The 11068-nt window shown below is 41.4% G+C and overlaps 1 protein-coding gene across 1 annotated transcript; it reads left to right on the plus strand.

Moving 5' to 3' along the window:
* The first annotated feature begins 1020 nt into the window (after positions 1 to 1020).
* On the plus strand, positions 1021 to 8618 carry she (Src homology 2 domain containing E). The gene is made up of 6 exons (XM_046400239.1): positions 1021 to 1924; positions 2482 to 2608; positions 4102 to 4356; positions 4606 to 4987; positions 6710 to 6829; positions 7543 to 8618. Exons 1-6 carry the CDS (start codon positions 1478 to 1480, stop codon positions 7733 to 7735), a joined length of 1524 nt encoding a protein of 507 aa, XP_046256195.1. The 5' UTR covers positions 1021 to 1477; the 3' UTR covers positions 7736 to 8618.
* The last annotated feature ends 2450 nt before the right edge of the window (positions 8619 to 11068 follow it).

The raw sequence follows: 11068 nt of genomic DNA on the forward strand, positions 1-11068 counted from the left end.
CCTGTTACCTTTGTCGGGGATGTAACCGTCCCGCCCAGCCTCTCCGGACAGAGAGCTGTGATTGGACTAGGGAGCTGATGTAGGCGGGACTATAGATGGTGGCCACGTTCGCTATTGGTGGAATTTTTAGGTCAGTCATTTGTTATGCTGAACCTTTTTATTACCTTTTCGCTGAAATACGGAAGCCAGTATATTCAGTCCAGATGAAACAAACAAAAACACCAACGGTACGAGCGTGAGAAGCGACGCTTTTTCAGGATCAGTGACGGAGCAAAGTGAATACAGATTGGTTCCCCATTATGTTTGTTTGTCCAATTTACCAATAGATGGCGCACCCATCTGCTGGTGGTTCAGCAGCATCTTCAAGGGTCAGTCTGTTACAAGTGCATGACCCACAGTATTATCATACGGTTATTATTATTAAACTATTTTATACAAATGTCTCTTGGATTGGTTTAATATACAAGTTGGCTTGTTTGCTTCTTGTTGCCTTCTTTCATATAATTTTACATCGATTATGTTAAGGATTTTAGAATTGAATTTGATTTTTGTTTGTTAGTTTGATTCTGATTTTGCAGCATGCTTAGTTTTGGCTTTAGTTATTGTCGCGTATTTTGACCAGGACACTTTGGAAAAGGTTGATCTAACTAACCTTTTCTTTGTTAAATATGGACTAAAATATACAATAAAAACAACAATTTAATTCAATTTTCATTTACTCATTTACTCATCTTAAAATTAATTCTTGTAGGCAGACTTGTGCATTGAAAATAACAAAAACTAAGTACACAAACAAAACTCCAAATTCTTAAATAATTGTGCAATACCTTGTAAATGTCAGATAATGACCTACATGTTTCTTATTGTCAGGCGTCTTGGCAGGAGACCGACTACAGTTAAACTTTTGAGATTTTCAGAAGGATGTTGTTGTGTGTCCATTGAAATTGTTACAGTAAAACTCCTTCCCTGTCCCGTACACACAGCCCCTCCCCAAACTCCAGCGACATCCCACAGTCTGCGCACACAACTTTCCTCTCCATCTCTTCACTTGATCTGGTCGACAGACTGGACGAATCATCTCACGCTCCGGGAATGGGATCTCTACTGGGTGCAAAGAAAAACTTCGATTTCTTTCGAGTTTACGCTCTCCAGAAGCTACTTTTCAAACTGCAGGGATAGTTGTTACTACAGGTGCAGGGTGACAGCAACAAAGAGTCACTGGCCAGTGACCTCCAAGACGCACCAGAAGTTTCAGATGCTAGAAATCAGTTCAGCACCATGAAGTGCTGAATTTGTTGACCAGGCGACTCTTCGCACTTGAAACCACAGTAACTTCAACCGCGGCGTGCGTAAATATCTGTGCGTAAAGTCGGAGCTGCTGAGTTGTAGTGAGGTAGCTAATGAGGGATAAAAAGTATAAAAAACAGCTGGTTTGTTAACTTTAAAATTGGTGAAAATTGTTAATATCTTGACAGCCATGGCAAAATGGTTCAGAGATTTCCCGATCAACCTAAAGAACGGAAATGAAAGGGTACGCTCGGCCTCTGAATCTGGTCCACAAACTCGACCCAAACCCTCGTTCTCTCGTGACAGTCTGAAAGGCAATCAGCGCAGAGATGGGGGAGTGGGGGGTTTATTGGCAGGGAGAAACAGGAAAAATTCGGCTACTGAACTGGGTCGTAACAGTGCTGGTTCAGGTATGACAGTCTGGGACAGTCTCACAACTGGAAAATGTCGCAAGAACTCCAAGGTCGAGACTGGGACATCAGATGAGAATCGTCAGGTGAGGACCTCCAGTTTGGCGCAAGCATACATCAGCAGGATGATCAAAGTGGACAAACAAGACAAGACTCCCAAACTCAACGGGATAAGCGAGCAGAAGCAGTCTGAGAACGAAAAGGGAAGGTCTGACATTAAAACAACGGTGAGTAACTTGGAACCACAATTAATGCAAACCGCATGTACAACTGATCTTCATGTTTCATCTGCTGTTTATTTGGAAAGAAGCAAAACCAGATAGAAGCGCTTATATAGCAGCATACAGATTAAAAGTCAATATGCTGTACAGTGGAAGAAACTAATTTCATCGCGGGCTTGAGGTCAGTGGTTTCCTTTGTGTTTCCCCTTCCCACCTCAAAACTATGTATTCAGTTTCCATCGCTCTCAAAAGAATACAATGAAGTGAAACTGCATTGTGTCTCATCAAACAGGCAAACACAATGCACTGACCTCTTTGCACAGGGATTTCTGCTTGTCCTTCCATTACCTGTCACTCTGTCATGGACACCACACACACACGGACAGACACACACACACGGACACACACACACACCACACACACACACACACACACACACACACACAAAACTGTATCAGATCCCCATCCCTCCACCTGCTCTGTTGTTCCCAGGTAAAAGCAACATTTGAATAGGCAGTGCAGCTGAACATTGTGTTTTCTGATGGGTGCTTTCCTTCTCACAGCTGATTATCCTGGAGGACTACGCAGATCCTTTTGATGCAGAGAAAACCAAGGAGCAGAGGGAGGCTGAGAGAGCTGGAGTGAATGATGGCTACATGGAGCCCTACGATGCACAGGTCATCATCACAGGTGAGGTCAGGGTCATCATCCATCTCAGCTTGACCACATATATTTCAAACCTGTTTTTCATTAATTCAGTGCTTTGCTAGCAATTGAAACATGAAAACATGATCAAAATTACAAATTCTAATGATGGTGACACAACAGCCAAGTCTTGCCTTTACATAAGCAGTAGAGTACAATACGTCTTAAAAATATAATGATGTATGGACAGCATAGCTTTTTATGAGATTTGACAGGCCTCACTGATATCATCATGCACTCAGTATTTGTGAAGTGGCTGGACTGCAACTGCAGTCAGTTGGCAGCTACATTTACTTACCCTCTTTGTGTATTATTTTTGTATTAATCTGTGTAAATCATATACAAGCCAAAGGCTAAAGGCCCATTTTAAAGGGACTTAGAGCCAAACTAGACCCTCAGTCCCTCTGCTGACTTCCCACCCCTGGCGGTTGCCATAGGAACAGTGTTGTGCAGGGACAATGGGTGCAGCTTCCTCTTCCAACTTCCTGTCTCCTGCCTCTGTTTCCTTTGCCCTGTTCTCTTGATAGGAAGTTGGTCCCAGTGCCCCCCCTCGACACACACACACACACACACAGGGTCATACACGCATACACACAAAATACTTTATGGTATCTTATGCGTGAAGAGAATCGAAAGACCCCCACCACCGCTTCCCAAAACCTGCAAGTCCCCCCCTTGGTCTTGCCCAATCACTTCCCAGCAGCCAGGAAGTGGCCTCGTCAGCCAGCCAATCGGTGGCTGTGTTGACCTTTTCTTCCTGTAGCTCCATTGTTTGGTCACACAATGGTGCAGACACACAGGCTACCTGTCAGACAGCAAAGGAACACAAAAAGTGAAATTTCCCCAAAGCGACATGTCATAAAACACATTTTAGTGATCAAATCACAGTGGAATTAGTCCACAGTCTCTGTTTAAAACTGTTTGGGATCCCATGCTTTTTTTTTTTGTTTTGCTTTTACTAAAATCCAACCATAAAAACCAAAAACAATCTAACAAGCATAGGATTTAGTTTGAGTTGCTGGACAAATGTACCAGTCTCACTCATGTCTTGTATATGTGTTTTTTTAAAGTTTTTTCTTTTGTAAACTTTGGACCGATGGACTGATTTGGAATCAATAAAAGGTTACACTGGAATTCAAGAGTTCACTGTTGATTTAATGGTGCTCAATACATGCTTATTTTAGTGTATTGTATTGTGAACACTGTAGGTAGTACTGTAGGCAGTTAAACATTATGCATTTAAACTTGTTTGAGGTTATTTGATGTATGGTAGCTCAAACAGAAGAGGAGATTCAAACAATGTGTGCCTAGAAAGTAGCTCATCTAAAAAACGTGGTATGACATCATGCTGATGAGATCGTGCTGTGAAAACACATCTTGTGCTGAGTCAGTAATTCTATAACAGTGATTTCTGTCTCTGCACTGTGGAAATATTTATCCCACCACCATTAACTAATCGCATGACCTTTCTGCTGTAGAGGTTCGTAGACGGGGCTCCAAAGACCTCCTGAAAGTGTGTGTTCTGCTGGACCGAGGCCAGAGAGAGCGAAAGGGAGAAGATGGAAAGCCCATGCCCCCAAACATCTACGACATCCCATATGAGGGTGGGCTGGAAGGCGACCGTGAGGGGGTGTGGATCCCTGTCACACGGCCAGAGTCTGATGTCCGTCCTGCTGGAGAATATGAACTGCCCTGGGAGTGGAGGAAGGAGGACATTGTCAGAGCGCTGTCAGGTAGAGAAAGGGAGAAAGGGATAATGGTAAGGGTAGTTTGCAGGGGCCCACGGGTGGGGGTGGGGCGGACGGGAGGGTGGGGGGGTGGGGAGTGCAGCAATGCCGCAACAATATTGTGTTTGCTTTACAGAGGAAGCACAACAATCCTGTTGAATCAGTTTCCAGAGATATGTTTACTTTGGTAGTCCTTGCATGCTTTGACAGAGTTTTATTATGAAAGGTTTATATTGTCTCTCCTGCTTCCTGTAGCTCAGTTCGAGGCAGTGGATTGTTCTCCCAGTAAAGAGAACACTTCAACGTCCGGGCGCCCACAGCAGCAGCAGCAGCAGCAACAGCAACAACAACAACAACAGCAGCAGCAACACACCATGAGACAGAAGAACTGGAACCATAAAACACTTGTGCCATCTTCTCCATCCTCATCCTCTTCTCCCTCCTTTCCCTCTTCTCCTATTCTTAAACTCTCCCCTCTCACACCCTCATCTCCCTCATTCCCCACCCTCAAGCTCTCACCACTGTCACCCTCTTCTAGTCCTAGTAAACTTTCCCCTCCGTCTCCTACCTCCCCCAGTGCCCCACTAGAGGGGGAGGCAGCCAAAGTGGACCCCAGCCTGCCCCTGGAGAAGCAGAGGTAAGGAGTAGACATACTTATCCAGAGGAGGGAGGGGAGAAATGCTGCATATGATGTTTAGACATTTCAGTAAGGGAAAAATATGATCGCTGGATTACAGCTCCTAAACCTTATTGGACTGAAACAGGCAACGTTTCAACTGTGTCAAGTCATCATCAGGCAAGTGTGCAACATGTGCACGATATGATTGTGCATGTTCAGATACATCAGATGTGGTACATTGTCAAAAAAAGCAAACAAAAGCAAAAGCAAATAAAACATCTCAGTAGCAATCACTAATAATGATACAGAAAATATTAAAACATATTTAAAATGTCACATTATTGTACAAGATTACAAGAGAGATACAACAGACCCCACCAACAAAATAATATGTTGATAGAGGGAGAAAAGAATCTCTCTCTTCCCCCTAATAATGTGGGAAACTATTACATTAAACACTTAATTACACACATAAATTTCAAAATATAGTACCTTAGTCTAAATAATAAATAATTTGTTAATAATTAACATATAAGGAGTGAGATTGTAAATTTGTATACAGAAAACAAATCTGAGATGGGTTTGAACAGTTTTCTTCCAGTTCTGTGGTCCACAGCACACACAGGACAGAATTTAAAAGTGTTAAATAAATGAGATGAGAGTTGAGACATTTGATCTCTTTTATCTCATGTCTGTGTACTATAAGTGCTTATGTGATCAACTCTGCAGAGTAAGCCCAGTCCTCCTGCATGCTTTCTGTGTTGTTCTGCTTGCATTTGTTATGACTGTAAAGAGTTAACACATACATATTTTCTTCTTTTCCTTTGGCATTTTACCATCTGTGTTCATAAGAAACTCTGGAAGAACAGCGCCCTCTTCAGTTCTGCTTGAAAATCAGTGTCCCATAGCACGCAAGTTGGAAAGCAATCAAGCAGACTTTTTTCAACATCTGATCCGGTCACTCACAATGTCAAATACACTACAAAGACTGGCTGTCCTCTTGGCCCAAACCTCACATATATTTCACACTTGGCACTTAATAAAATTTTAAGTGAAATTTGGCATTTATCACTGACAGCATAAGCCGGGTGGAGGACACCCTGAGGTGCTGAACATAAACGCTACAGGGAGGTGCACCGTTGAGGTGGGACTTGAAAAGACAGGACAGACTCCTTTTAACTATAAACTTGCTCTCTTTACCTCATCGAGAATGTCCTTTCTTTTCAAATCATGGAACATGTGAGGAACATGTTAGCATTTGCTCGGCTCAAGTTCAGCATGCTGAATGTCAGTGTGTTTTGCCTCCAAGCATCAAGACTACACACAGGCCGTTTATAAATGGCTCTAACCTGTGGCCACTGCTGCTGTCACCATGGCGCGTCCTAACAGGCCGCCCTCGATATGACACACAGCCACATATATTACGTTATTTATCTCTTTGCCCTCCCAAGTTCACCTTTGACACAGCTAACTTATTCAGTCCTCAGTGTATATCTGTCTGTCTGATTAATGACAGCAGTGAATCTCTGTTGGTGTTGGTGCATGTCATTCCTCCTGTCAGTTTCTTTCTCTTTTTTTTCTCTGTCTCACCATCGCCTATCATTAACTTGACATCTGACTTATCTCCATATGTCACTGTGCTATATGTCACTGATCTGTTGTCTCTCTCTCTCTCTCTCTCTCTCTCTCTCTCTCTCTATCTCTCCACCTTCCCCCCCCTCCCTCCCTCGCCTCTCCAAGCTGGTACCATGGCAGTGTGAGTCGGCAGCAGGCTGAGGCTCAGCTGCAGCGCTGCAGGGAAGCCAGCTTCCTGGTGAGAGACAGCGAATCAGGAACCAGCAAGTACTCCATTGCTCTGAAGTGAGTGTGTGAACGTCTGTATGTGTGTTTACTTTGACTGTGTGTGTGCGTGTGTCTCGGGAATACAACACATCCATCACAATATAATGCAACATGTATATTTATTTATAGGGATATTTTTACCTACTTTTGTTTTGCTGCATCACAACCTCAGCTTTTCTGCGTAGTTACAAGTTGACAAAGGAAACATTGTGCTTGAAAATTAGTGATTGAGTCTGTATTTGGTTATTTTTTAAGGAATTACAAAGGAGCTCTAGTAACTGGCATTGATATCTCTAAGGTGTTAATGCATGATAACCTGTGTCATTTCTGGAGTAGACGCTACTGATAAGTGTGCCAGGAACAGGTTCTCTAGGATGAAGGCTGTAACTGTGTGAGTGAGTGTGTGTGCATGCGCGAGTGTGTGTGCGTGTGTGTGCGTGTGTGTGCATGTGCCTGAGTGCACATTTGTTGTACGCTGCTCATTCATTTGAGAGTCCACATCATTAACCCCATTTACACATCCACTGAACTCGGAATATGCACAGCCTCATTAGATAAGAGAGAGATTTTTTTTTTTTAACTTACCTCATCTATATAATGTTTCAGTCCTTCAGCATCTTATAGCTCTTAACTGTAATTATTGCTGCTCGTTTTTTACTTGCAAGCCTGTCTCTTCTGACAGTACATCTTTATCTTGTGTGTCTTTGGCTCTGTCTGTCTTTTTGCATTAGGACCAGTCAGAGTTGTGTGCACATCATTGTGGCCCAGACTAAGAGCATTAAGGGCCTGGGCTTCACCCTGGATCAGAGTAGCTGTGTCTTCTCCAGTATCCCCGAGCTGGTCCACCACTACTGCACGCACAGACTGCCTTTCACTGGAGCAGAGCACATGACCCTGCAGAATCCTGTGCCCAGGCCGCACTGAACACACATAAAGGACAAACAAACACACTGAGACATAAATACAGATGTACAGAGATGTGTATTACACTTGTAGGCACAAAGACTCCCACATTAACTTGTTAATACTATGTGTGAACACACATACCCAAGGATATGCTACTTTGGATTTGTCCTGTGTATTACCCTAATGAGTTTATGGTTGTATCTCTTCCATGCATTATCTAGTGGTGAAAGTCAAACACTAAAATAACCACTGATCACATTGTTATACTGTTAATTTTCACTAAATGGGAATCCACAAGACACACACATCCTACCAAATTTACACAAGATTATACACAAGCCTGGTGTATTTGCTCTACTGCCTTTACAGAGCAGAATCATATAAACCAAACTGATTTCTGTGATACCTGAAACAATGCACATGCAGCACTGCACTTAGAATAATCAATCAGACATCTGAAGGAAGTGGAGAGGATTATAATGACCTCATGGGATGCCCTTACAGCGAGCTGCTGACATAATCAATTATCACCATGCAATCTAGTTAGGCGTGGCCTGTGAGATCAATACACCTGTTCAGAGTATATTCATTCATCCATCTGACCTGCCAATCAGCCTATTGATCTATCCTGAAAATCAGACTCATTTGCCAACCACTCTGTCTGTCAAGAAAAAAAGCTTTATTGATTAGATAATTAGAGCTAGTGTAATGGGAGGGCTTACTTTATTGTGAATGAACTGACCTGCTTTTCCCTAAAATTTACCTATGCATAAATGATGTATGTATGAAGCAATTGATTGATATTGTCAGATCTTGTCTCAGACCAACCACACAATGATGTGGCCTGTGTGTTATTTGTTGCAAGACTTTTATTCAGTAAATAAAATCAAATTCATATTAACTGTGGACACAGGGTGTTATTAATAGACATGCTGGCGGCAAAAATCCAGATCAGGGTTCAGGGAGAAAAAGGCAGTGAAACAGAGATGGGAAACTAACCCGATTGAATCTGTGTGCTTTTCTCTTGTAGCCATAAAACCACTGACCTGAGTGTGAAATCAATTACAGTTAAACACACACACACACACATACACATTCAGCCTGCATGCACTTGCACTCACCTATTTGTAGTCAACAAATACAGACAAACATGAGCACACATGCATGTATACACACAAACAGCGTTTACACACACAACCTAAAAGGTGGTGTATTTAAATCCTCTCCAACACACACATGAAGCATCTCACAAAATGCAAAGGCTTTATCCACACAATGATGCACTGAAACATGTGTTTGCTGTAAGATATGTCTTACCAGTAAACACCAGTGTATTGCTTCGCATGAGTATCTCTGAGTGTGTATGCATGTATGAGTGTGTACCCATGTGTGCATATATGTGTGTGCATGCAGTTCTGGTGTGTGTGTACATGTCTGTGTATGAGGGAGTCAGAATTTTCTGTTCAGGGATTACCAGGTTGCCATGGTGATTAGTTAGAGTGAGGTAGGGCCATCTCTGTGGGGAAGGAGGAAAGGGAGGAGAGACAGGCTGCAATATGAAAAGAGCTATGAATAACTGAGGCCATAGTAGCATTGCAGCTCCCCCAAAGAAGCTTGGTTTGTGAATGGAGAGCAGCAACATGTAATGTCATAGTAGGAGCAGGAAATTAGTAACTAAAAAGTGACTCACTCCCATTACTGTCAGCTCACAGAGCAGATTTTGCAGATTTGGTACAGATCTTGTTACACCTCCTCAAACGGGTCCAGGGTCCAGTAAGAGTCTCGCTCACAGACTCTTCAGGAAGGTAGATGTTAAGGCCTGCTTTTGCATGGTCTTGAACCCAGGCATTTCCAGTTGAGAAGTCATCCCTGTTCTTGGTCATCATGCTACCCAGCAGTGTGTCACAAATGTCATGTTATACAACAACAGACACCACTAACTACCACCCTCCCTCCATCCATGTGATCTGTTGTGGTTAGTCTTCTATATTCTCTTAATTAACTCACAAAGTAGGTCAAAACAAACAAGAGGCCCGGGGTGCTGGACACATGATTCTTGCAGTGCTTGTCAGTCTTTTTATTTTTTTTATTTTTTTGGAACCGTTGCATTTGGTAACCATCTATCCTAAAACTTAAATGCTTGTTTGAGTTTAGATAATAATAAGAATTATGTCTTCTTTTATGGGCTAAGAAAGTGATCCTAGTTGTTAAGATAAATGAACCAGTTAAAAACCCATCGGGGTTCTGAAAGCTGCATCATTACATGAACACTGGGTTCATAGCTGAACATCTAATAACATATAACATATGATATACATAATTTCACTACAAAATCTCTTACATTCTGGATACAAATGTATAATGTATAAGTGGTGGAAGAATTTAGCTCTTTTGTTAATAGTAAGCAATAGCAATACCAGCTTTGCATTCAAAGTTACAAAAGCATTAAAATACTTACTCATATCAAAATACTTAAAGTTCCAAAAGTACAAATGTTTGTTATCTGGAATGGCTTGCAGATATTGAATCAGAACTACTGACGCATTAATGTGTTCATATTGAAACTGTTAAAGGTGATATAAATGTCTTCTGATGTCTTATTCTGTAATATTATCATAGTTATATGATCATAGTTTGTACTATTAAAATATACCTCCAAAGTGACTAATAAATAAATGAAGTCAAATAAATGAAGTAAAAAAGTAGAATATATAGAGAAATTTAGAGATATAGTAGAGTAGAAGTAAGAATTAGCGGAAAATGGAAATACTCAAGTGAAGGACAAGTACTCAAAACTGTACTTAAGTACAGTACTTGAAAGATTAATAGCAATATGAAAACACAGACTTCAGGGTGCTACATAAATACATATAATTACAGAGAGATTTTCAGCAAAATGTCAAAATTATGCTACAAAACAGCAAGTGTTGCCACTGACCTGGTTCATATTAAACTGTACCTAAATGAAGTATGTATGAAGTCATTGTTTGACATGTCAGTGATGGTTAGCTGGTTATTATTGCTGTGGTCATTACTTGTAAGCAGCATTTTGATGTTGCATCAAGCTGAGGCAGTCCATTAGTGTGAGAGCCTAACATCATATTTTATAAGATGATCATGTGTTTGGTATGAAACATCTCAGTTTGCAATTTACTTTCGGTTCTCTAAAAAATATTACAGTATAAAAATATACTACAATATTTACCTCTGAAATGTAGTGAAGAAGTATAAAGAAACAAAATGCAAATTAAAGAAATCATTTCATACGTTTTGTCTTGCACTATTTAACAGTCTGTGATTCCTGGCTCAAACGTGGATGTTTTTAATCAAAGTGTTTCCTTGATATGACAG

The sequence above is a fragment of the Scatophagus argus genome, chromosome 9 (assembly GCF_020382885.2).
Source record: "Scatophagus argus isolate fScaArg1 chromosome 9, fScaArg1.pri, whole genome shotgun sequence".
Taxonomy (NCBI): domain Eukaryota; kingdom Metazoa; phylum Chordata; class Actinopteri; family Scatophagidae; genus Scatophagus; species Scatophagus argus.